The 27,815-nt window shown below is 41.7% G+C and overlaps 1 protein-coding gene across 1 annotated transcript; it reads left to right on the plus strand.

Moving 5' to 3' along the window:
- The first annotated feature begins 2,274 nt into the window (after positions 1-2,274).
- On the plus strand, positions 2,275-27,353 carry LOC137527355 (cytochrome P450 2G1-like). The gene is made up of 9 exons (XM_068247865.1): positions 2,275-2,793; positions 11,053-11,215; positions 13,401-13,550; positions 14,984-15,144; positions 18,350-18,526; positions 22,056-22,197; positions 23,423-23,607; positions 24,716-24,857; positions 27,142-27,353. The coding sequence occupies exons 1-9, from the start codon at positions 2,275-2,277 to the stop codon at positions 27,351-27,353; spliced, it is 1,851 nt and encodes a 616-aa protein (XP_068103966.1).
- The last annotated feature ends 462 nt before the right edge of the window (positions 27,354-27,815 follow it).

A 27,815-nucleotide genomic window follows, 5' to 3' on the forward strand; every position in this document is an offset into this window, starting at 1 on the left:
ACCTGAGTTTTCTCCTAGGTCATAGTAGCAAAAAAGTTTCTGTACCGTGTTAGCCAAACAAATTATATAGGTAGAAAAAAACAACGTTTTGTAAAAAATAATACCTTTTAACCTGCTGAGCGGTCTGGACGAGCTCAGCTCGTCCAACACCGCCAGAGGCTGCCGCTCAGGCCCTGCTGGGCCGATTTTTGTCAAATAAAAAGCAGCACACGCAGCCGGCACTTTGCCAGCCGCGTGTGCTGCCTGATCGCCGCCGCTCTGCGGCGATCCGCCGCGAGCAGCGGCGAAAGAGGGTCCCCCCAGCCGCCTGAGCCCAGCGTAGCCGGAACAAAAAGTTCCGGCCAGCGCTAAGGGCTGGATCGGAGGCGGCTGACGTCAGGACGTCGGCTGACGTCGATGACGTCACTCCGCTCGTCGCTATGGCGACGATATAAGCAAAACAAGGAAGGCCGCTCATTGCGGCCTTCCTTGTTTATTCTGGGCGCCGGAGGCGATCGGAAGATCGCCTCCGGAGCGCCCTCTAGTGGGCTTTCATGCAGCCAACTGAAAGTTGGCTGCATGAAATAGTTTTTTTTTTATTTAAAAAAAACCCTCCCGCAGCCACCCTGGCGATTTAATCAGAACGCCAGGGTGGTTAATGGCTGATAGAGTTAAATGATGTGCTAGGTCATAATTTCACAACTTGAAAATAAAATGCCTTTTAAACAACCAGCAAGCAAGAAAACACTCAAAATAATTTGCATAGCACATTTTCACTTATTTTTGGTATTGTTTCAATTGAAAATTGCTGAGTTCTGAGTTTTCTCCTAGGTCATATTTTCACAACTTGTCATAAAATGCCTTTCAATCCACCAGCAAACAAGAACATACTCAAAATAAAATTGATAATACTTTTGCAACAACTTTTAGGTAGTGTAAAATGCTGAAAAGTTAGTTTCAAGAAAAGCTAAAAATTATATCCTAGGAGATATGAAAAAAATGAATTGCATATGGGCCATTCTGAGTTGTACTTTGCTTGCTGGTGGGATAGAGAGTGAAAAAGTATCCTATAGATAGGGGACTCTATTGAATTAGCTATTCCCTCGAGTTTTATCAACGGAGATCATTTTACACCATATGAATAAAATGCTTTTTAAGCTGCCAGGAAGTAAGACAATACTTAAAATAAGTCTGAAATAATTTTTAATCTACTTTTTAGTACCTTTTCTGTTGGCAGTTGCTGAAAAGTTATTTTTAGAGGAGATGAAAAATTATCTCCTTGGATGAAACGCAAGAGAAAAGTTCATAAATTAGAGGCCATGGGCCCTTATTCAAATCTCTTTTTCTCTTAAGTGTTCTCCAAGAAGATCATTTTTCATTTCTCTGTTTAAAATAATTTAAAATAGCTTTTCAAATAACTTTTCAGCAACTGGCAACTGACATACTAGTACCAAAAAGTAGGTGAAAAGGTATCCTCAAAATATCACCTAGGTGTGAAAAAACCTCATGGCCCTTATTCAACTCACTTTTTCTGCTCAGTTTTCTACTAGCTGATATTTTCACACCTTATAAAAAATGCCCTTTTAGCCATCAGCAAGCAAGAAAATACACAGAATAATTTGACAGTACTTTTCACCCACTGGTGCAATTTCAATTGCAGAGTGTTAAAACTTTATTTTAAACTTTAAACAGATGATGAAAAAGTATCTCCTAGGAGAAAACATAGGAAAACGGTGAATTGTATAAGGCCCCCCTGGCCCTCATGCAATAAAGTTTTTCTCCTAGAAGATATATTTTCATCTTCTTTTTAAACTAACGTTTCAGCATTTTACAATTGAAAAAAGTACCCAAAAGTTGGTAAAAAGGTACTATCAAATTTATTTTGAGTATTGTCTTGCTTGCTGGTGGCTCAAAGGCATTTTATGACAAGTTATGAAAATATCACCCAGGAGAAAACTCAGGAGAAAAAGTGAAAAGGTGTATCTGTGACCGAAATGAGCATCTCACAGTTGCAACATATGACGTCTGGGCTCATATGCAATTCACTTTTTCTCCTGAGTTTTCTTCTATTTAAAATAACTTTTCGTCATTTTGCAATTGTAAAAGTACCAAAAAGTAGTTGAAAAAGGACTATCTGGACTTCCGGTTCCGGCGCCCGGGTGATGAGAGTGTGAGCAAGAAGCTCCGCGCACCGAGGCAATCCCCAAAGGCTGCACGCCCCGCAAAGCGCTCCCAATCTGCCCACCAGACCTGCAGGACAAAGCCCCGATACCCCTGCCGCAAATAGCCCCGCCGATGGACCGATACCTGCTGCGGTCGGCACCTCGGAAGACCCAGCATATGGAGGAGGAGGCCGGCAAGATGGCCGCCGGGACATCCCCAGCACACATCCCCAGCACACGAGACGAGACACAGAGCCAGTCTCCGGAGTGGGAAGCTTCCCCGCAGCGGGCAGCGGACTGGGAGGCGGAAGAGGCACCCTTCTCACAACAGACAGGTGAGGGAGGTGGGCTACCAATAGACTATAAGATGCTGGCAACGGAGGTGGCAAGGCAGCTTGCTCCGGAGCTGCAGATCACTTTGCAGGCCACTCTGGATAAATCAATCCAGGACATACGCAATAAGTTGCAGGACCATGGCAAAAGACTGGACCAGGCTGAACACAGTATCCAGGCTATAGAGGACGAGGGGACTAAGGAGGGCAAGAACTACACAAAATTGCTCGAGGAAAATAAGCAATTCCGCGATAAGCTACAAGACCTTGAAAATCGCTCACGGCGGAACAATTTAAGAGTAGTGGGTCTGCCAGAGAACGTAGCAACCACTGCCTTGCGTGAATTATGCATGACCACAATACCAAAAATACTGGGCTTTAAAAGACCTCTAAAAGTCGAACGCGCTCATAGAGTCGGTCCCCCACGAGCGGATACTGACACTCGCCCTCCGCGATTAGTTCTTGCTAGGTACCTGGACTATGCGGAAAAAACTGATCTCTTGCGGGCCTTTCGAGATCATGGACATCCGATCGAATACCAAGGGGCCAAAATACGTCTCTTCAATGATTTCTCGGTGGAAGTCTCCAAAAAACGCCAACTATTCAATCCAGCATGTGCAAAATGCGTGGAAAAGAACTGGAAATTTGCCCTACAATATCCAGCTGTTCTGCGGATTACCGATGATAATAATATTACTCATACATTTACTAAGCCAGCCGAAGCAATGTCCTTTCTGATTAATAACTCTGATACAAGTGCTGGCTAGTACATATTGAGCTTGGTGAAATCTATATAAGTTGGGCAGTAGGGGGTGCTGTTGTACAACGATCAGAAATGCAAGCATTATAGCTATTCTAGATAAAAAGGTTTTGAGTTAGTCTAGATAGCAGGCCAATGCATTTTTAAACCTTTTCGTTTCAGGTGTTTCTATAAACGTTAATATTATTTAAAAGCCTTAAGATGGGGAGGGTCTCGGGTCTGGAGCTATGAGGGGTGGTTGTCACCCGGGGAAAAAGTGAAGTCATGAACAAATGTTTAACTTGCTGTTATGTTTTTTTTTTCTTTTTCATGATACTCTTTCTTTGCAACTGTTTATTTTCTTTTAATATGCAAGGCAATAGACCCCTTAAGGGTCTAGGGCCTAAAATGAAAAAGGAAGAGAATATAGGGGTTGTTTATGGGGTATTGGTCATCTCCGGTTTCCTAAGTTTAAAGTTATCTCAAAAATGTGACTATATTAGCATAAGGTATAATTCTGTGTTGAAATGTCTCTGCGTATAACCTCTTGGAATGTTAAGGGGCTTCGTTCCCCAGGTAAACGGTCTATAATTTTACGCCATTTGAAGAAATTGAAGTCAGACATAGCCTTTCTTCAGGAATGTCATTTATCTTCTGAACAGTTTAAATTTATGAAGAAGTCTTGGGTAGGCCAAGTATATGGATCACCTGCGAAAGGTCGCAAAGCAGGGGTCCTTATTTTATTGCATAAAAATTTGCAAGGGGAAATTTCAAATGTAACCTCAGATGAAGAAGGCCGCTGGGTAAAACTTCAGCTAACCCTAGCAGGAGAAGCTATTACACTATTTAATGTTTATGCACCAACTGAGGAAGACAAGTCCTTCTTCACCTCTTTGTTGTCAGCCACCTTGTCCTCAGGCCCAGTTAAAATATTACAAGGAGGAGATTTTAATGCCATTGCTAGTATTCGTGAGGACAGGTCTTCAAAACTCCCTCCCAGCCCTTTAACGCTCTCCAAGTCAGCACTATTTCAAGATTATTTACAATCATCTTCTCTAAATGATAGCTGGAGGCTGCTTCATCCCGATGGGGAGGAATTTTCTTTTCACTCAGCACCACATAGTGTTTGGACGAGACTAGACTACTTCCTGGTTTCCCCACAGGCTATGTCACAAGTTATCAAGGCTTCTATCTCTATCGATTTGGTTATATCAGATCACGCACCGATTCAAATTGAATATTCCCCAATAATCCCTAGAGGGACAGATATTCTCTGGAAGTTCCCCTCTTATCTTTATGAGGATGAGGGATTCTCTCAGCTTCTACTTAATTGGTGGTGGGAATATAAAGAGGAAAATAAAGAACATGTTAAAGATATCTTCCTATTCTGGGAGGCGGCCAAACCTACCATTAGGGGTAAAATTATTAGCTACATTGCAGGAAAACGCAAGCAATCCCATGAAACATATACTAAATCCCTGGGCGAGTTACGATTGGCACACAGAGCATATCTAGATAATCCTACTCCAGAGTTTAGGATGAAGTGGCTGAAGGCTAAATCTATCTCAGACGCAAATTTTAAGAGCAGGGAAATGTACGTAAAATCGTATAAAGACCTGTACTATTATAAATTTAGTAATAAAATTAGCACCTTATTGTCAAAGTTGGCTAAACCCCCCCATCAATCAACCGTAATTGCATCACTGCGCTCCCCTGCAGGTCAAATTATAAATAATCCCAAGGAAATTAATTCCTGCCTCTTTGACTTTTACAAAGATCTATATATGAAATCAGCGGGTAAGGGATCATTGGAGAAAGGACTAGAGCTATTAGCTAAAATCTCACTTCCCACGCTTTCGGAAGACGAACTGTCTGAACTGAATGCTCCAATTACGGAGGGAGAGATTAGCGATGTCATAAAGCAACTAAAAAACAGAAAATCCCCAGGCCCAGATGGGTTTACCCCTGAATTCTACAAACTTTTGCGTTCAGAATTGACCCCTTATTTGAAATCCTTATTCGATAAAATCTTAAAAGAAGGTAAATACCCAAACTTTGCAAATGTGGCCTATATAAAACTTCTCCTTAAACCAGGAAAAGATCCTATGTTACCTAGCTCTTATCGTCCAATTTCTTTGATTAATCAAGACTTGAAGCTTCTCTCCAAAATTGTAGCAGATAGGCTTGCAAACATATTACCCAGGCTGATTGATTCAAATCAAGTAGGTTTTATACGGAACCGTTCGGCAGTGGCAAATATACGCAAACTTTTGCTGGTACAGGACTATGTAAAGGCCTACCCTAAAACATGCAAAAATAGTGCAATTCTTTTAATAGACGCCGAAAAGGCATTTGACAATGTAGATTGGGGATGGCTAAATTTGGTATTGGACAAAATGGGTTTTGATGGGTCAATACGTAAATTGATTATGGCAATGCATACTGCCCCGGGAGCAAGGATATATACCCCAGGCTTTTTATCTAAAACCATAACCCTGGAGAAGGGGACTCGTCAAGGATGCCCGTTGTCACCTTTACTATTTAACTTGGCATTGGAACCAATGGCTAGGTTATTAGCAACAGAAAATGAAGGAATAGATATTGGAGGACTTAAGGTGACACAGGCTCTGTTCGCAGACGACGTGCTTCTATTCATGAATGACCCTAATACCCAATTACCCCGGATACTTAAAGTGATTCAAGAAATTGGGGACCATAGTGGCTTTAAAATAAATATTGCAAAGAGTGAGCTTATGTTTTTATCTCCGTCAGCGCCTTTAATCAACAGAGCCCAAATACCAGTGAAAGTTTGCATGCAAGTTACCTACCTGGGAATAACGTTCCATAAAGATATCAATCAACTTTATGCGTTGAATTACCAACCTCTCATCTCGGATATTAAAAGACAATTACTAAGTTGGGAAACACTACCTATAAACCTTATGGGAAGAGCGGCCCTAATAAAATCAGTCAGTTTTGGAAGGCTACTTTATCCCCTACAAACACTGCCTCTGTTATTAAAACATATAGATATACAAACTCTTAATAGAGCCTTTTCAAATTTTCTTTGGAAACGTAGGAAGGTTAAAATTGCACTCTCTAAGCTTCACCTTCCAAAAGAGTGGGGAGGACTAGCTATCCCCAATATTCGCCGATATAACTTAGCTTGCCTAACCCGAAATATAAGAGATTGGATAAATGGTACTAGCTTTTATTCTAATTATACTCTTGAATCGTCCTTTGCAGAACCTTGGGACCTGGCAGGGCTACTACATACCCCATTAAGAAACCTACCTCCTAAACTCAAAATAAACAGAACAGTCAGAGACACAGTACTAGCATGGAAAGAAATTTGCAAATTATTTCAAATGCCCTATCGTGTGTCTAAATATATGCCCTTATGGGGTCTTCCTGGATTTCAGGCCAGCATCGCACACAGAGGCTTCTTGAATTGGCAAGAAAAAGGGATAAAAAGACTTGGGAATATTATCGATCTAAGAAAAAATAGATTGATGTCCTTCTCAGAGATCCGCTCCAAATATAATATTCCTAAACACCATTTCTTATATTTTGGTCAACTTCAGTCTTATGTCCGAGATGAGGGAGGCAAAGCACCGTTGATTTATTCTCTGAATGACTTTGATAGGTTCCTCTCCCCACAAACCCCTAGGCTATCTTTATCAGCAATACAATCAAAGCTACAGCAGATTCGCATCACCACTAAAGCTACCAATAATTTGACAAGGTGGTCGAGGGATATACCAGGGGAGGATATAGGAAAAAAAATTTTGGAGGGGTACCGAGTGGCTTATAAATTGATCTTGGGGGAGAACTGGAGAGAATCTCAACTAAAACTCATTCATAGAGCCATATATGCATTCAATATAAAATATAAAGTTCCTCCCCCTCATTATTCCCCTGTATGCCCCAAATGTACCTGCCCAGAGGCGGACCTGTTTCACTGCTTATGGACATGCCCAGTAATTTCAACTTTCTGGTCAAAAATAGTGAACTACATGGAAACAACTTATAAAATCAGACTGGAATTAGACCCTCTCCTGATGCTATTCCATTACCACTCACTCCAGCCTGCTTCCTCGGGTGATCTCTCGACGCCCCATGTGCTCATACCCAAACTAGCACACCTAATATTAATGGCGACTCGAAAGGTGATTCTCAATAAATGGATTTATCCCAGTGCTCCTTCAGTGTGGGATCTTAAAGAGGAACTCATTCATTTATTTAGAGTGAATCAATTAGATGCTTTAACGCATAAGGATAAAAAAACCAAGTCATTCTTTAAAACGTGGAGACAGTTTATACTGAAATCTTTTACTAAGGAAGAACTTAAAGAGATCATGTCCCCTTTTAAAGATACTAAATGGTACTTAACAGAGAAACTAATGGGAACATTAGGGAAATTAGAGATAACATAAGAGTATTCCTATCAGCTAATGGACAATCGGAGATGACAAGGGAGAAGGGAGGGGTGGGAGGGTTCGGGGGTTGAAAGGGTTTTGACCGAAATGATCTCCATATCCTAATAAGAGAGACATAGTATAAGATGAGTAATTATGTTTTATTTACAAAACAAATACTGTGTTTCTACAACAAGATGTTGCGATTACTGTACTTTTTCCTTCTTTTTCTGAACTTTGATTATGTTGCACTTCTGTATACAAGATCTTGTTATTGACGGTCAAAAGAAAATTCAAATAAAGTTTGTTTTAAAAAAAGAAAAAGGACTATCTAAATTATTTTGAGCATTTTATTGCTTGCTGCTGATTTGTAAAGGTGTTTTATTGACAAGTTTGAATATATCCCCTAGGAGAAAACTCAGGAGAAAACTTGAATTGCATATGGGCCCTGGTTACAAAAAATGTAAATCAGATATGAAAAAACTGCAGCAACAATCCATAAACAGTGATGGAAATATTTGGTACACCTTACCATCCACCTACAATGCATTTTTTGTACACGTTTGCTACATCAGTTTCACACAGTCATACTCAGTCAACACATCATATTTTGACTCCTGAGTTTTCTCCTAGGAGATAATTTTTCATCTTCGATTTAAAATAACTTCCCAGCACTTTTCATCTAAAAAAGTACCAAAAAGTATATAAAAGGTACTATCAAAATTATTTTGTATGTTTTCTTGCGTTCTGTTTGCTTAAAGAGGAGCTGTTAGGTATAAGGTCTCACAGAAAAAAAAACACATATATCAGTAGCTAAATATTGGCTGTACTTACATTACATATGCATTTCACTGTCCACGTTTGGATTTCACAGAATTTTTATACAGTATTTGCAGAGATTGATGCTCCTGACAGCTCATGGCGGGTTCCATGTTTGACTGACATGCAAGGGGGGGTGCGGGCGATCATGCTGTCAGTGGGGGGGGGGGGGGAGAGATCGTCCCTGGGAGGCTGTCAGATGAACAGAGGTGAGCCGTTTTAGTGCTATACTGGGAAGTTCGAATTTCGAATCGGATCATTGAAAAGATCCGGATCTTTGAACCGAATCTTTGAATCATTTGCAGCAGAGTGAGAGAAGCTGCAGTTCCTGTTTCTTCCAGACATCCACTGTGAACCGAATCTTGGATGATTCGACTCACAAAAAAGATCTGGATCAAAGATCCAAATTGTTCATGATCCAAACAACACTACTGTGCAGTGAATATTAATTAGCCATGTGGCTAGGAACAATAGCGGACTCGTGCAGTATACTCTAATGTGCACTGTGAACAGCACATTCATTTTTCAGTGCTGTGAGTTGGGCTACAAGTTACAGGATGCTGTAACATGAGCCTGTAAAGTCCCACTGTGAAAGCAGCCTTAGGGCGGGATATGGAAATGAAGGGGAGGACCAAGGGAGTGCAGTAGGGAGAAGAAGCAGCCCCAGCATGCTCTGCAGTATCTGTTATGTGGCCTGCGGCCTCCTTAGGAGCTTGGGAATAAAGAGGATTGCTATTCAGCCAATATCAAAGTAATGGTGGCCACTAATGATCCAATCTTTTTCATCCAATCTTACCAAATCTAGGTAGTATAAGGGTAAATTGAGTAAATACATCGAATGGATAATTTAGGCAGTTCCCTTATATTACACAGAAATGGTAAGATTGGATGAAAAAGGTTGGATCATTAGTGGCCACCATAAGAGAGATTTTTCAATTTGTGAGCTTGGACGGCTTCATCATGGTGGTTGGAGTAATGTGAATGAATTACCCATACAGACACAAATAATGGGATACTCTTCCTTGAACTGTGGAAGCTACCGGCGGAAATGATAACAATATTCCAGATCACTCAGGCAGGCCTCCTGAATTACTTGCAGGACGTAAACCATGATCTCAACACAAATTGAGACCCTTCACAGACATGGAAAGAGAGAGAAACTTGTTGCTGCAAACTGTTAAATTGCTAATCGGACATGAGGAATAGAGATGGCCTGAATGGTTCGCCGGCGAACGGTTCCGGGTGAACTTCCGGGGGTTTGCGATCGCGGAGAACCACACAATTTTCCGGAAATTCGGTTTGCCCCCATAATGCACCATTAGGGTCAACTATGACCCTCTACATCACAGCCATTAGGCACATTGTAGCCAATCAGTCTACACTCCCTCCTGGAGCCACTCCCCCTTTATAAATGTCAGGCATCGCTGGCCATTTTACTCACTCGTGTGCCTGCAGTAAATAGAGAAGGGACAGCTGCTGCAGACTCTCATAGGGAAAAATTAGTTAGGCTCTTGTAGGATTGTTAGCTTGCTCCTTGCTGATTCTTATTGCTAAAATAGCACCCCACAACAGCTCTTTTAAGAGCTAATCTTGTTCTCGTGATCTATTTTTTTGTGTGTGTCCCACTGACACTTGTGTTGCATAGACAGCCTTGATAATTCATACTGTGTGTGTGCCACTGCCAGGCCCAGCACATTCAGTGACTACCTGTGTGTGACAGGTGCACATTGTAATATCCATTACTGCATATACCTACCTACCTGTTGTTCACAGTGCACCCACCTACCTACGTGAGTTGAGCGCACGCAGTGTCACTGTGCCTGCCCGCTACCTGTCTGTGTGTGACAGGTGCACATTGTAATACCCATCACTGCATATACCTACCTACCTGTTGTTCACTGTGCACACACCCACCTATGTGAGTTGAGCGCACGCAGTGTCACTGTGCCTGTCCGCTACCTGTCTGTGTGTGACAGGTGCACATTGTAATACCCATCACTGCATATACCTACCTACCTGTTGTTCACAGTGCACCCACCTACCTACGTGAGTTGAGCGCACGCAGTGTCACTGTGCCTGTCTGCGGTGCGTTACACAGTGAGTTTGGTGTGCCAGTGTGAAGCAGTACTCTAATTACACTCCCTGATTGATGTATACACATGCAAGATGTTTTAAAGCACTTTAGGCCTGCAATTTAGCATTCAATGTGATTTCTGCCCTTAAAACGCTGCTATGCGTCCAATCCGGATTTTTCCCGGGGACTTTTGGTGTGTATCCCACTCCGCCATGCCCCCCTCCAGGTGTTAGACCCCTTGAAACATCTTTTCCATCACTTTTGCAGCCAGCATAAGTTTTTCTAGTTTTCAAAGTTTACCTCCCCATTGAAGTCTATTGCGGTTCGCGAAAGTTCACGCAAACCGAACTTTCGCGGTAGGTTCGCGAACCCGGGCCATCTCTAATGAGGAAGGGACAGATGGAATGGGTGTCTTTTGTTACTAATACAATATGTAAACCTGATTTCACCATTGATGCTTTTGAAGTCAGTGATAGGGCAGATATCCTGGTAACTGCTCTGTCTCCCTTTATCTCTTGCCTGTCTGCAGTTTCGGGAGAAATATGGCCCCGTGTTTACTGTGTATTTCGGATCTCGGCCTGTAGTGATATTACATGGATACGATGCTATAAAAGAGGCTCTGGTTGACCAAAAACACGCCTTCAGTGCCAGGGGGAAAATGTCAATAAATGACATTGTAATGAAAGGATACGGTAAGAAAAATGTTTTTCAACCTGCCTTATATTGCTTTGTGCAATGTTTTTAACAAATAATTTTTTTTCCTCTTCAAAATTTACTTACATTTATATGAACCTTTGGGTATCCTTTTTCTCCCCTTCCCCGTCTTTCTTTTCCTATCTTTGCTTGTCTTTATTCACTCTGTCTCCCAATTTTTCTCTCAATCTTTCCCCACCATGTTCTCCTCCGTATCCTCATCTGCCTTCCCTGAACTTCCTACCCTTTCTTCTTTCCTCTGACTGTCTTTTCCCTCCCTGTATCTATATACCTTCCTCCCCATAACACACACACACACACGCACGCACGCACGCACGCACGCACGCACACACACACACACACACACACACTCACACACACACACACACACACACACACACACACACACACACACACACACACACACACACACACACACACACACACACACACACACACACACACACACACACACACACACACACACACACACACACACACACACACACACACACACACACCATTATTCTCTCCTTCCCTTATTTTAATCTTCTCCTACTACCTCTTTATTCTATTACTCATTCTCTCTCTCTCTTTCTCTCTCTCCCCTTCCTTTTTCCTTCTTTTTCTTTCTTTCCGCTCTCTCTCTCTTTCTCCATCCCCACTTATTTCCCGGTTTCAATATTTTTTATTGAGAAATGTTATAACATACAGTCAAAAACTTTAAAGGGATACTGTAGGGGGGTCGGGGCAAAATGAGCTGAACTTACCCGGGGCTTCTAATGGTCCCCCGCAGACATCCTGTGCCCGCGCAGCCACTCACCGATGCTCCGGCCCCGCCTCCGTGTCACTTCTGGAATTTCAGACTTTAAAGTCTGAAAACCACTGCGCCTGCTTTGCCGTGTCCTCGATTCCGCAGATGTCACCAGGAGCGTACTGCACAGGCCCAGTATAGTCCGTGCCTGCGTAGTATGCTCCTGGTGACATCAGCGGGATCGAGGACACGGCAACGCAGGCGCAGAGGTTTTCAGACTTTAAAGTCTGACATTCCAGAAGTGAACCGGAGGCGGGGCCGGAGCATTGGGGAGTGGCTGCGCGGGCGCAGGATGTCTGTAGGGGACCAGTAGAAGCCCCGGGTAAGTTCAACTCATTTTCCCCCGACCTCCCTACAGTATTCCTTCAAACTTTTGACAGTCAGCTTCATTTTTGCAGTCATAATATGTAAAAGTATAAATACAACATTGCTATAACAAGGTAGAAACATAATACGTCCGTGGAATACAGCAGTTTCTTGAAATTATACAATATCCATACATTTCCGAAGCAAATTGGTTGTCTGATAGATGATATAGTGGTTGTTCACTGATGATGTTCCAGACATCTGGGTCCACATAGTAAGCTTGTGGTTGCGTATAGACTAAGATTATGTTTATTATTTCAACAGCTTAAAGGGGCACTACAGCGAAAAACTCTAAAATTTAAAATATGTGCAAACATATACAAATAAGAAGTACGTTTTTTCCAGAGTAAAATGAGCCATAAATTACTTTTCTCCTATGTTGCCGTCACTTACAGTAGGTAGTAAAAATCTGACAGAAGTAACAGGTTTTGGACTAGTCCATCTCTTTATAGGGGATTCTCAGGGATATATTTATTTTCAAAAGCACTTAGTGAATGGCAGTTGCTCTGTCCAACTGCCAAAAAAACTGTGCAGCGAGCTGGCCAGCATTATTGTTTAAATTCTTTTTAGGGAATATCTTTATAAAGAATAAAAGCCTTGCTGAGAATCCCCTATGAAGAGATGGACTAGTCCAAAACCTGTCACTTCTGTCAGATTTCTACTGCCTACTGTAAGTGACAGCAATATAGGAGAAAAGTCATTTATGGCTCATTTTACTCTGGAAGAAACATACTTCTTATTTGTATATGTTTGCACATATTTAACATTTTACAGTTTTTCGCTGTAGTGCCCCTTTAACAATCTCCCCACTCATTTCCCAATTTCTCACCTTACTCTCTCTTTTTCCCTGCCTCCCCCACCTTTATCTCTTACCCATTTTGTCATTTTACCCTCTCTGCCTTTCTCCCTCACTCTCTCTTCTTTACTCTTGGCTCTGCATTCTCCTCCTTCTCTCTTTCTCACACTCATGGCTGTTGCAGCTGACCTGATGTTTCCTCTTCTAGGCATTGCCGGTAGCAATGGGGAACGCTGGAAACAGATGCGCCGTTTTGCACTGACTACACTCAGAAATTTTGGAATGGGAAAAAGATCCGTCGAAGAGAGAATTCAGGAAGAGGCTCAGTTTCTAGTGGAGGAATTTGGCAAAACAGAAGGTATAAAGGCCACACATGGAGGGAGCTGACTACATAGTCATTCTCTGTAAAATATGCAATTTGCCCTGATGATAGCAAACCAACACATTTTAACTTAGGTTGGCCACATAAGTAAATTGCATAGCAAAACAAAAAAAAGATAACCCCGAATATAAATAAATCAAAGTCCAATCATAAGTGCTTCAATTAAGGAAAGTTTATTATTAAACAAATCCATAATGAAAGGCAATTAAAAACAAAAAAGGGAGAAAGGGCATTCTTATATGGCTGTTCACAATAATTGTCAGTATTATGTACCATGGGCATTGCTAGGAATATGAGAGATCCGGGGCGCCGATGAGCACTCAGCGAATGGCAAAAATGGGTGTGGCCTAGCAGCGGGAAAGTGGGTGAGGTCATGGGTGGAGCTAAATGTACAAGAGCCTAGCAGTGGTGTAACTTAAGAGCATGAACCTGGCTGACGGTGATGCTCTGCTGAGCATGTTCCTGGGCTGCTTCCTCTTCAGACTCATCTCATTGGCTGTAAAACTCTCAAAGGTTAGGCTGACATCCAGTGGAGAAGGGGTTAAAGAACACAGACTGCTTCTAACTTGTCACATAGTTAAGTGTCGATTCTAAAATCTACTAACCTGCAGCATTGCACTGTTTGATACAGTGCAGCGATATGCGCCGTCGATCTAAAGCCGCGTCCAATTAACCAAAATGTACTGTTCAATCCAATCATAATTTTGATTACAATTGATACAGTTAATGGATAACCACAGATTCGATCAGAACGATCAAATCTGTCTGAAAAACTGATGTATGTATGGCTAGCTTTAGGTTAGTCGCTATTCACAAGATTGGGGTGATTACATTTTGAGGGTAGATGGGGGGAGAGGAGGAAAAGTAGAGAGCGACAGAGGAGAGAAAAAGGGCAAAATAGTGAGGGGGGGGAGAAAAGCAGGAGGGAAAAAGATTTGTGGCATGGCAGAAAATGGGGGCTAACTGTAATGCCATAACTCAAATTAGACAGTGTTCACCAAACACAAAATGCCAAACGCTGCAGCAATAACCCCAAAGTAGCAAATGTAGCATTTTTGACCATCAAATAAAAGCAGCAAACGTTACCTCCAACACATGAAATGCAGAAAACATAAGATGCGGCAAATGATACCTCCCACACATGTTAAAAAGCAGCAAATGATACTTCCCACACATTAAATGCAGCAAACATTACCTCCCACACATGTTAACAAGCAGCAAAATGTTATCCTCCTCCCCCCCCCCCCCCTCACACACACAGACACATGAAATGAAGCAGACATGTGAAATGAGTCACATGTTACCTCTGACACTTGTGAGGTGCACATACACACAAAGCTGAGCTTTTCATAAACCTTTATCTGTGTATCATATTTTCTCTGTTCTTATACCTTTTTTATTATTTACAGGGACGCCATTTGACCCCACCTTCTTCCTGAGCTGTGCTGTGTCCAACATCATCTGCTCTGTTGTGTTTGGGAATCGGTTTGATTTCGATGATCAGCGTTTCCTATCTCTGCTTAAATATATAAATGGGATCCTTCGCTTTATGGGAACTCCACTGAATTTGGTAAATAAATGTTTAACATCAATTTACAGCTTTGATATAGATTTGTGAATTCCATCTGCTAGACGTTCTGGGGCACTGCAAAAGCTGGAATACAGTATAATCTCGTTATAGTAAACTCTGATATAGTAAACATTTGGGTAGAGTAAACTACATGTCCTGGTCCCAGCCAAGCATCATTATAAGTATATAGGAGTAATGCCAGTGGCGTAGCTAAGGAGCTGTTGGCCCCGATGCAAGTTTTACAATGGGGTCCCCCCAAGCACTCTATACATAACAATTGATACGGCGCACCAAAACCTGCCAATGGCAACTACAGTGTCAGAGGTACAAAAGGGGATGAGGAGCAGCTTGTTAATGATTATCACTATTTAAAGTATCTATAGAAGTGATTATTATGGGCACAGGACCAATAGAGAGCTAATACTGTAGTTGAGGAAGGGCCCTTCGGAGCCCCTCTGGCCCAAGAGCCCCGATGCGGTCGCTACCTCTGCACCCCTTATTGCTACGCCCCTGAGTAACGCTTGGTATAGTAAATCCTGATATAATAGAGTTTCTGTTATAGTAGACCTGTTTTTTGACCCCTGCGGTATTCTGTATTCGACTATAGTGGAAAGTGGGCGGGTACATGCATCATACCTCAGTCAGAGACCCCAGGAGCCATGGTTGGTGGGCAGCCTGGCTGCCACTTGTGGCCTGCTTGCTATTTGCACACTTCTCTGGGCCTGGGTGGATAAACTCAAAAGCACCAGCCAGTGCGGCCTATGCTTCCTATGTAAGCTGCTGCCTGATTACTGAGGGGATTGCCTGTCATCTGTGACTTGCTTGTGCATGGCTACAACACTACAGCATTATCCAGGCTGTAGAGAAATGTGGACAGAGGAGCACACTAGAAGTACTGTATCTGCATTAACTGGTGAGACCTATACTTCCTGTGCAAGCTGTTGCATGATTATTGCATGCAAATCCCTGCATATTGAGCACTGTGCATTTGGATCTAGCTTAGATGCTGCTGTCTGTGCTTGCTTGCTGAAGCATTGAAAAGAGAAAATGACTTCAAATTATTGATTGAATTAAGATACGGTACAATAGTATACTTTATGTGCTTGAGTATGACAATGTCTGATATAGCAAACTTCTGATATAGTAAACCACTTCTCCGGGTTCCTTGGAGTCAGTGTTGCCAACTCATCCCTTTAATTACTGACACATATGAATTATACAGGTTTCGTGGCTAGGTAGATGCAGTTAAGGCACTGATTATGTGTAAGAAGCCCCAGAACCTGTATAACTTAGATATGTCAGTAATTAAAGGGGTGAGTTGGAAACACTGCTTGGAGTTTAATTTAAAGGGATTCTACTGTATACTGTTCTGAACAGCAGACTGCCTGAAACAGAATTTTAATGTAACGTTAATACAAAGGACGCAGTATTATACTTTGTGCACTAGAGGGTGTCCTAGGCTTTGTCTAGATGGCCTGTGCTCAGAAATGACCTTACCTGGAAAGAAGCTGTGCTAGGTATGAAAGTATGTCTCCTGAGTACATAGATTAAGTTTTTCTCCCACAAGATCCTAATGTGGAAGGTCATAGCCCAGTGTTTCTCAAACCTGTCCCAGTGACTCCCCAGCGGTGCATGTTCTGCAGGCAACCTCAGCTCTGCACAGGTGGGGTAATTAGTGTCTCAGCTAGGTGGATTCCATGTAGCTGAGACACGAATTAACCCACCTGTGCAGAGGTGAGGTTGCCTGAAAAACTTGCACTGTTGGGGAGTCACGAGGATAGATTTGAGAAACACTGTCATAGCCAGACACAGGAAGAAGCAGCAGACTTATTGATACTTAAAGAGAACCAGAGACAAAGCACCCTCATGTATTTTACCATATATATCAGTGGAAACATTAGAGACAACACCTACCATGCTTTCTGTTTCATTCTGCACTGCACAGCTTGTTTCTTATCAGCCCTGATAAAATCCCAGACTGAGCATTCAGTCTGCATTTGCTATAATGACTCAGCTATAATGATTCCTGAGCAGAGCCAGCAGAGGGCAGGCTTGGGCTTGAAAAGACACCAGAAAACACAGACTCAGCTATAAAAATTCCCGAGCAAAGTCAGACTGAATGCTCAGTCGGGGATTATATCAGGGCTGATAAGAAACAAGCTGTGCAGTGCAGAACGAAACAGAGAGCAGGGTAGGTGTTTTCTCTAATGTTCCCACTGATATATAGGGTAAAATACATGAGGGTGCTTTGTCTCTGGTTCCCTTTAACCTCCTGTGGGAGGCTGCTAGATCGCTGGATCCCGGCATGGTAATGTATCTAGCGGGCAATTGGGGGGCGGGCATTGCGGCCAATCGGGGGGTGCCGGCAGACAATACTAGCTAGCATAGCGCTAGCTAGTATGTAATGGATACATTTAAACAAATAGATTCATTCCGGCGGGTACCGATCGGCAGCAAAACCTCTGGTGTCGGGCATACTGCTAAGGAGGTTAATTAGTGTATTCAGGAGACACACTGACTAATCCAGTTTCTCTGCAGGCTCTGCATATGTTAGAAATGTCTTTCTCAAAAGCAGTAGCAGCTGTAACATGCTGGAAGCGTTGGGGGAGTTAATATATCTCTCATATAAACATGCTGTATTCTGTTTACACATGGTGAAAGAAAAATGCTCCATCACTTAAATTGGTATGAAACCCAGCATTCCCGCTTTGTTCTAAAAGATTATTTACAGCATAAAATCTACAACCACAAAAAAAATTGTAGTAGAACAGCATTCAAACAGTTCAACACAGCACTTTGTTCTTCAGTGCAAAGCTCCTTGCTTCAGTGGGCAGCTTCTGGTCCCACCTGATACTGCAGGAACTGAGCTGTACTGAACTGAGGAGCAGAAAGAGCTGAGAAGTGATAACGAGATAGATTTTAATATATAAATACAGTAGCTATGCAATAAAATGCAATGGCAGCTTTCGGAGCAGATAAACTGTACTTTTGGAATTTGGAATTCGTAAAAAGACAATATTACTTGTGCACAACAGCAAATATGATAGTTGTATGGGTAATAAAAAGTAGGAAAACACATTTTTGTTGAATGTCAGAGTTTTATCGCAGTTTAAGGGGGCCTAGGATCAAATTTGCCTGTCCATGATGATGAATATATGAAGTCTTCATAACTCTCTTTAAATCGCTCTTCTTTGTTTTATTTTAGCTTCTTTACAACTTCCCTCAGCTCTTCCGACACATTCCCGGTCCTCACCAGCGAATCGTAAAATATATATCTGAGCTGAGGACATTCGTCCGTGAGAAGGTGGAGGAGAGTAAGGAGAGCTTGGACCCCCAATCCCCCCGACACTTCATTGATTGCTTTCTGGTAAAGATGCAGGAGGTAAGAAGACATTTCTCTTTTGACTAATTATTTAGAATAAGAATTATGGTTAACCACTTCAGCCTACAGGGTTGAGATATTTTTACATCTGAGCAACTTTCACCCCCCATTCATTTGCCAATAACGTTATCACTACTCATCACAATGAATTGATCTATATCTTGTTTTTTCCGCCACCAATTAGGCTTTCTGTGGGTGATACATTTTGCTGAGAATTAATTGATTCTAAATCCATTTTAACAGGAATATTAAGAAAGAAATGGAAAAAAATCATTATTGCTCAGCTTTTGGCCATTATAGTTTGAAATTAATACATGCCACCATAATTAAAACCTATGTACTTTATTTACCAATTTCTCCCGCTTATTACACCATTTAAATTATGTCCCTATCACAATGTATGGCGCCGATATTTAATTTGGAAATAAAGGTGCATTTTTTCAATTTGCATCCATCACTATTTAGAAGCCCATAATTTAATAAATCATATTGATATACTCCTTAGACATGAATATTTAAAAAGTTCAGACCCTTAGGTAACTATTTGTGTTTTTTATTATTATTGTAATTTTTTATTTTATTTTTTATTAAAACTTTTATGTGGGTATTTTTTGGTGTGGTAGGTAAACAGGGGATTTTAAATGTTTAACCATGTATTTATTTAATAAAATGTGGTTTGGGGTGTAGTTTTACTATTTGGCCACAAGATGGCCAAAGTCAAAAAGTCCTGGGAGCGATCGATTTCGCTCCCAGGAAGAAGAAAGAAGACCAGGAACTTTTTTAGCTCAGAAAAGTCGCAGCGTCTGAAGAGACGCTGTCGGCTTTTCTCTGGGGGGGTCCGATCAGTGAAAGGGATCTATAATCCCTTTCATTGATCGCTGGGCTAACAGCAGGAGCGTGCGCGACCCGTGGGAGTGCGCGCAGCCTAACTGGACGAAAATGTTTGTCCAGTTAGGCTCAAGTGGTTAATACAATCTTATGGGATGTCAGCTGGCACATTTTGAATGGAAAATAAAAAGACAGAAAACCATTGTCCTCTTCTTTTTACTGCAATGTGACTAAGCAATGTACAGAAAATGAATATAGCGGCACTGAAAGTACATTACTCATAAGCAGCTTCAAAGGGATTATCTCTTATGAGATAAGTGCACTGCTTTTGACCTAAACGGCAGAACTCATTGTACTGTAAATTCTTGGAACGCTTTGATGTCTCTCTGCTGGCAGAGATTATATAAACTGAAAGCAGAAGGGTATTGTCTTACACTGCCCTCTAGTGACACGTGGCCATAAATACACATTACACCAGTACTATTTAACTGAAAGAAAATGTAACAAATAGTGAATAAAAAATGTGCTAAAATAAATTGGCCTGAAGCACTTGCAATCCTCTAAATAAATTGGCTGCTAAAGGGTTAAAGATGCCCCTTACATCTAGCGATGATGGGCAGATTTGACCAAGTATACTTTTTACATATTTTTTTTGAATACTGATACCATACTTTTTTATCAAGCTAAATACTGTAACTCTGCCATTTATCTGTTTATACATGGCTTCTATGGTCCTTGACTCCTGACATTGCAATACAGAAGCTTAGTTAGAATATGAAGATAACCTTGAGCTCCGACCCAGTGTTACTCAATGCACCTGAAAGTACTGTCAGTGTGAAAGCAGGTCACTAAACACAGATGAATAATTCAAAGTGCAAGGATATTTTTATTAACTAATTTTCACTGAGTAAGTAAGGGATATGCTGTTCATGTTGGTGCCCTTTATGAGTACTAATGTTGATTGGTCAGGAGTTACAAATTGGTGCTGATTATGTTATTATTATTCAGTATTTGTGTATCGCTGACATCTTCTGTAATATATTACACAGTATAATGAACTTGATTCACTAAAGCGTGCAAAGTGTTAGCACGCCAGTGAAAAGCCACTTTGCACGTGCAAACATGCTTTGCATGTGCTAACTAGGGTGCTAAGTAGTTTGCACGTGCAAACTACTTAGCACTGTAGTTTGCACGTGCAAACTACTTAGCACCGTAGTTAACATGTGCAAACTATTTAGCAGTACACCATAGTTAGCACGTGCAACGTACTTAGCACCGTAGTTAGCACATGCAAACTACTTAGCACTATAGTTAGCATGTGAAAAGCATGTTAGCACGTGCAAAGTGGCTTTTCACTGGCGTGCCAACACTTTGCAACTCCAACACAAAAAGTTTGCATACGCCTGTTCTAGATGATGCAAACATCATGACGTTACAAAGGCAACATAAAAGGACGATATTTTTTCATTTGGGTTACAACTGGGCCTGCCAGAGGCTGGGGCCTCCTCATAATTGCTGCCTGTGATGTGCATGTTGCTAAGTAGAGATGGTCAACTTTCTTATGATAACTTCTCCTGCAAAGGGAATTCCCAGCGAAGCATATGACCAGGTGATCAGTTTGTGTTTCTCTGATTGGCTGGTTAAATTATGTGATCCAGGAATAGATAGTCAGACAGTCCTTATAGGCAATCCGCTTTGCTTTTCAACGTCCAATGTCCAGACACTCCAGATATTCCACCCGTGGCGAAGAATTCACATGTATGGAAGGAAAGACAAGAAAAAATTCATAGTGCAATCCTGTTTTTATCGGAACACAGGGACCAACACCCTATGGGGCCCGGTTGTGCGGCTTCTACTGTGGATTCACCTCTATGTGAGTGAGTGACCATCAGCCAACGATTGGCACGCTCACCTTGTTGCAAGGCTGCCCAGCCCTACAGACAGCAACCGCGCTTTATAAGGTTAGCCAACCTCTTCCCAACGATCAGATCGTATCCAATCTCAAAAAGACCAAAAAAAATTGTATCATAGTGCAAGTATGTTTGTAACACAGCTAGCTTTCCACAGCAATATCTCTATTTATCTCCTGCTCACCCTTTCCTGCTGCTGCCCACACTCACAGACAGCTGTCCTCGCTTTATGGGTGTGCAGTCTCAGTCACAGTGCTTGCAGATACAGTCCACCTCTTATGACATGGTATCAGGCAAATATCTAGAAACTGAAAGGCTTCTAATAGTGTAAAAACCCACAGTTTTATTGTAAAAAATAAGAATTGTACTCACAAACACATGAATAAAAAGCGCATATAAGTTTAAAACGATCAGGGGACGTCTCCTCCTGCTGCTGGTCGCCTCCCTTCCAGGCTCAGCTGGAAGACTGTCTGGACATTGGACGTTGAAAAGCAAAGCGGATTGCCTATAAGGACTGTCTTTACAGGTCTTGGACACTGGGAGGGGGTAGCGCACTCCATGTTGTGTATTGCATTGAGTTCTGAGATGTACATGTAGCATCTGTGTTTGAGTTGCAGCAGGCCCTGGGATAGAGGGGAGTGGGAGAGGAGGGGAGCGCAACTGAGAAAATATATCAATAGATAGTCAGAGAAGTTCAAAAATTGTCACCTGATACATCAGTCATGTGCTTCTCTGTGAATTCTCCTGTCATGAAATGCTTTAGTAGATAATATTGTGTGTTTTATTTCTAGGATCAGAAGAATCCAGACACTGAGTTTCATTTGGAGAATCTCGTGGCTTCAACAGTCAACTTGTTCTTTGCTGGGACAGAAACTGTCAGTTCAACTCTTCGTTATGGCTTCCTCATCCTACTCAAGTATCCAGAAATACAAGGTACATAGGCCAGGAAATAAAAAAAATCTGTAATTGGCTATGAAACTGAAAGACACTGGCTCTCTCATATGCCCATATTGCAGGATATTGGCATCAGTTCAAGAAAGGTACTCTTGAAGTATCCCAGTGTTGGGCAGGGGTATCTGTGATCCACCCACCGTAAATAAGAATGGCAAGGACCACCCCAAATGGCATACTACATGCATCCAACAAGCGTGTACATAGGAATACTATAGGGGCATATTTAAAGTGAACCTGAAAATGAGCTTTTAAGACAAATAATTCTATGTGTAGTACAGATACTAAATAGAACATTAATAGTAAATAAAAGAGACTCATATTTTTATTTTCAGTTTTATATAAATATATATTTTTAGCATTGCTGTCACAGTTGCAGTTCAGAATCCACACTCTGCCTTTTAAAGTGGACCTGAAGTCTTGCACAGGACAGAAGGAAAACAGAGAAATGCAATCTGTAATTATTTAGAGAGTCTAGCCTGTTTAATTCCCCCTCATTTGAGTTGTAATTTGATCTCTCCCGTGTCACATGACTGCCATAGCAGAGATGGCAGATAAGCTCATTTGAAAGCACAGGATGTTAACAATATGTCTGCTTCCATGAATCAGGAAGTAGAAACAGTGCAGATTTATTTTAGGATTTGTATCAGCTGAAACAAAGAAATGTTTTTGTTTAAAGGTTATTATGCTGTTGCACATCTTTTAGAGCAATTACATCTTTTAGAGTAATTGATTGAACATTAGTAGTAAAGAAAAAAGTCTCATACTTTTATTTTCAGATATATAGCTTTTATTTATAACATTGCATAATTCTGTCATGTTTTCAATTTACAAACCATACTCATTTTAAACTATAAAACAAGCAGTGCTAATGACCCTTTGAACTTTACTGCAGTAAAATCATATCTAAAACTGTCTCTGACTGTTTCTTTGATGTGTAAGTGCTCCAGAAAACAGCACTGTAGCTGACCGAGTTGGGTTGGAGAGCTCAGAGAAGCTCGTATGCATAGATAATAACTGAAGTTTCTTAACTGTTCCTGTACTGGAATCAATATGAAACTCATATCTGTGCGACTAATGCTCTATTTCTTAGCTGTACTACACATACAAATCATTATATCATAAGGGGGTTTTTTGGGCTTCAGTGTCATTTTAAATAGAATTACACTTACTACTTGAGTTTACATTTTAATTATGTGTTTTTCAGCTAAAATCCAGAATGAGATTGATCAAGTGATTGGTCACAGATACTCGTCAGCAGATGACCGATCCCGGATGCCGTACACCGAGGCAGTAATCCACGAGATCCAGCGATTCAGTGATGTCATCCCCGTAGGACTGCCACATACCACAGCAGAAGATGTAGTATTTCGAAACTACACTATCCCAAAGGTAAATGTTGTAGAATAACGTGCTTAAATTATCATATTGGCACCAGCTGTTTTTATAAACAACAGAAATTAGACCATTTTTTTTATCTAAGCCAAAAATGGATGTCACTTAAGTCATGGCTATGATTAGTTATGACAGTGGGTAGTCAGGTAGTCAGGAACTGTATTGGGAGTTAACTGATGTAAGAAGTTTAAGGTTTTTCTAATTCAGGAAACTAAGTCTAAAAGGATAGAAAGATTAAAGTGCGATCCTAAGGAACCTAAACTGAGAAGGATATGGATTTTTCCTTTTAAAATAATACCAGTTGCCTGACTCTCCTGCTGATCCTGTGTCTCTAATACTTTTAGCCACAGCCCCTGAACAAGCATGCAGATCAGATGCTCTGACTGAAGTCTGACTGGATTAGCTGCATGCTTGTTTCAGGTTTATGATTTAGCCACTACTGCAGCCAAAAAGATCAGCAGGACTGCCAGGCAACTGGTATTGTTTAAAAGGAAACACCCAGATCCCTCTCAGTTTAGGTTTCTTTTAAACCAACACTGAAGTGATTTCAAAAATATCAAACAGATACTCACCTATTGAGAGGGAAGGCTCTGGGTCCTATCAAACCTTCCCACTCCTCTCACAGTGCCCTCTTTCCAGTGATATCCCCCCTAGTAGCTGTATCCAACCGATGGGTCAAGGACTGCTCTGTGCTAACACAGAAGGCTTCGGAAGTCTGCGGGAGCCAGAGTGGTCCCAAAGATGGGCGGCTCCATATTGCGCACTCACACATGCAGAATGCTGAATCATGCTGAAATCGATTGGAAATCAGCTGGCATTTTATGGCAGCCATTCAGCCAACAGATCTGTCTGTTGGTCAATCAGCTGCCAAACTCGCGTGAATCTATATCTATGTTCTGTTCTGTACCCTCTCTCTGTTGATGACTGGCGGGATTTCTCCGTCTGGAAATCTGGTTGGCTGTTCATTTGTTTAGTTTCTTCAGCTGCTCTGAGCACTTTAGAATGTATTTGGCTTGCAGAATGTTTCTGGTTATGTCTGTCACAGTTGTATTTAAAGATTAAATTGTTGTAGAATTCCTCTTACCTTTCCTTTAATCATTCTCAGGGCACAGATGTGTTACCATTACTGACCACCTCACTGAAGAGTCCCGAACAATTTCCAGATCCAAAAGTATTCCTACCAGAGAGGTTCTTGGATGACCAGGGAACCCTAAAGAAGTGCCCCGCCCTACTGCCATTTTCTGCAGGTACCACATTTAGTAGTCTTATGTCTCTTAAACTCTTCTCGTGAGTTATCTCCCCATTTTTCACTTCAACTATAAGGAGAGATAATTCATGAGATACATTTGGTGAATCAGTGTCTTTCTAACTTATTTTACCAAACATCATAAAGATCACGTTACATCCAAGCATTTAAAGAGGAACTCCAGTGAAAATAATGTAGTAAAAAAAGTGCTTCATTTTTTACCATAATTATGTATAAATGATTTAGTCAGTGTTTGCTCATTGTAAAATCTTTCCTCTCCCCGATTTACATTCTGACATTTATTACATGGTGACATTTTTACTGTGGGCAGGTTATGCAGCTGCTGCTAGCTGTTTTGGCTGTTAGAGACAGCTGTAAACAGCTAATTCCTGTCTGTGAACATTGTTACATTGTGGCAGTTTGCCCAGAGTACCGCGGTACTCAGAGCTTCTTGTGGTAGGGGTTTCAGCACAAAATCAGTCATACAGCGCCCCCTGATGGTCTGTTTGTGAAAAGCATTATATTTCTCATGTAAAAGGGGGTATCAGCTACTGATTGGGATAAAGTTCAATTCTAGGTTGGAGTTTCTCTTTAAGCCAGATTGAATCTGGTGGCATCTGATGCAAACATTCACTAGCATTTACTGTACATACAAAAGGCGCAAGTGTCTGCTTCTCACAGTGCCAGGGCGTAACCACAGGAGGGGAGCAGTCCCTGCAATAGCAGGGGGGTAGGGGGCAAAGCTGTAAGGGGGCCCAAACTAGTACTTCACTCCCTCTGATAAAGGAGTCCATCCTTCAGATCAGGTGGTTGAAATGTGACAGATGTGTTGTGGAAGGGCCTTCCAGAGAAGGGGTGAAGCACGTGAGAAAACTTGTATACGTTGTGAATGTGAGGAGGTCATTTTAAAGAAGGGCAAAAGGTGGTCATGTGCAGATCTGAGATTGTGATTGGGTTGGTATCTGTAAACTTGAGAGGAGACGTACAAAGAAGAGAGATTGTGGAGAGCTTTGTGGATTAGTGTAAAGCATTTAAACTGGATCCTCTGGTTAATTGGTAGCCAATGAAGAAGAGCTTGGCGGAGAGGAGTAGCAGAGAAAGAGCGAGAAGAAAGATGAATGAGTCGAGCAGCTGAGTTCAGTACAAATTGGAGAAGTGCCAGTCTGTTAGTTGGTATTCCACAAAGTAGTGCATTACAAAACTGGTAGGCTAGACAAGAGTAACCTGAATCCTACTGAATTGTATGATGATGAACAGTTTCAGCTGCCTTTTCAGGAAAGGTCTTAAAAGAGATGATTGGAGACATGGAAAAAGAAAACTCTAGAGCTGCAAAAATATTTTCAGCAAATATGTTGCTGCTTCTCAACTAAGCTTCATCAACATTACGGGACCAATTTTCACATTGTAACGTCCAACTCTGGGGCCACTACAGTGAGGCACTAGTGTTGAACACTGCACGAAGTGTAACATAACCTTCACTGTATAGTGTAATTTTTCCTGCTAAAAACAAAAAGATCTTACTTCCCCATGTGCAACTACAAACAGCATAAAGCTAGCTACACAACCTGGATTAAACTTGACCAAGGCATCCACTTAGGACAATTTTGCCTGAGAACCTAGTGTCTACAGGAGCCACCCGACATTGCCTAAAGATTTGCCATTCAAGCTCTTTAATGTCAACCAACTGGCCCTGAGAGTATTGTTTTCTTACCATGTCTGTCGGAAGCCACTCCATCTGTAGTTCTGATCCTCCATAACTTGATCCTTCATAACTTGGTCCTTCATAACTTGGTCACTGCCACCAGTGGTGTACCTTTCCTAGGACTGGCCACCACACTGCCACCACAGAGACCCTCCTACGGAGCATGGAGGAAAAGAAGGCAGAAGCTACTTGAGAAATCATGTGACTTTTGTTTCTTTCCCTTTGAGAGGTGTTTTGCTCAGACAAAACACACAACCAGTAAGCAGCCAACTGTTTGACCTGAGACAACCCCAGGTTGTCCCAGACCCATGACTGGTGTGTCTGAAAGGTTATGAATTCTTGGCATGAATTTTAATTGGTGAATGGTAAGTTGGGAGACACCTTCTTCAAATTTGCCTTACGAACTAAAATACTGACCAAACCACAATGCAGGAAACAGGACCTGCTCTAAACAGTTTTAGTTGCCTGTTTGCTGAAAAGGGAAATATTTTTAAGGGTACTTGGAAGCTTGTTTAGAGTGTTGCCTCCCCAAAAAATTTTTTGCGCAGATCCAATTATAATACAATCTCTTCTTCCACTGCAGGTAAGCGAATATGCCCAGGGGAAGGCTTGGCTCGCATGGAACTCTTTCTGTTCATCACCACCATCCTCCAGAAGTTCACATTGACCACCACAGTGCCCCAAGATGAGCTGGACCTGAGCCCTGAGATGAACAGCTCTGGCCACTTCCCTCGCTTCTACAAGATGTGCACCATTCCCCGGACTAGAATCGCACCATCTTTTATGCCAAGCTAATGTCCTCATATCCCGTACTTGTAATCTCTCATGTTATTTACTTTCTAAGTTAATGTTATTTTTAGTATCATATTTTTATAGTAAATGGATGGAATAAAGAAGCATTTATTCAAACTGATTACTTGTGATGCAATGATTTTACATAAAGCTCCAAAATATACTAATGCTAAATATCAACTGAAAAGTATCCCTTAAATAAAAAATGCAATGATAAAAAATCACTGTTCTCTGAAAAGATTCAAAAATCTCTTGACTGCCCAACTCCAGCAGACATCTAGACCAGGGCTGCCCAATAGGTCGATCGCGATCTACCGGTAGATCGCGACCGCCTGTTTAGTAGATCGCGGCCGCTTGGCCGCGTCGTCAAATTTTACTGCCCTGCAGCCATGTCTGCACAACCGCAGCTGTCAGATTGTGCTGCTACTAGCATCGGGGAGGAAAGGGAGAGGCGTGGCTGAAGGG

This window comes from Hyperolius riggenbachi, chromosome 8, assembly GCF_040937935.1.
Source record: "Hyperolius riggenbachi isolate aHypRig1 chromosome 8, aHypRig1.pri, whole genome shotgun sequence".
Lineage (NCBI taxonomy): Eukaryota > Metazoa > Chordata > Amphibia > Anura > Hyperoliidae > Hyperolius > Hyperolius riggenbachi.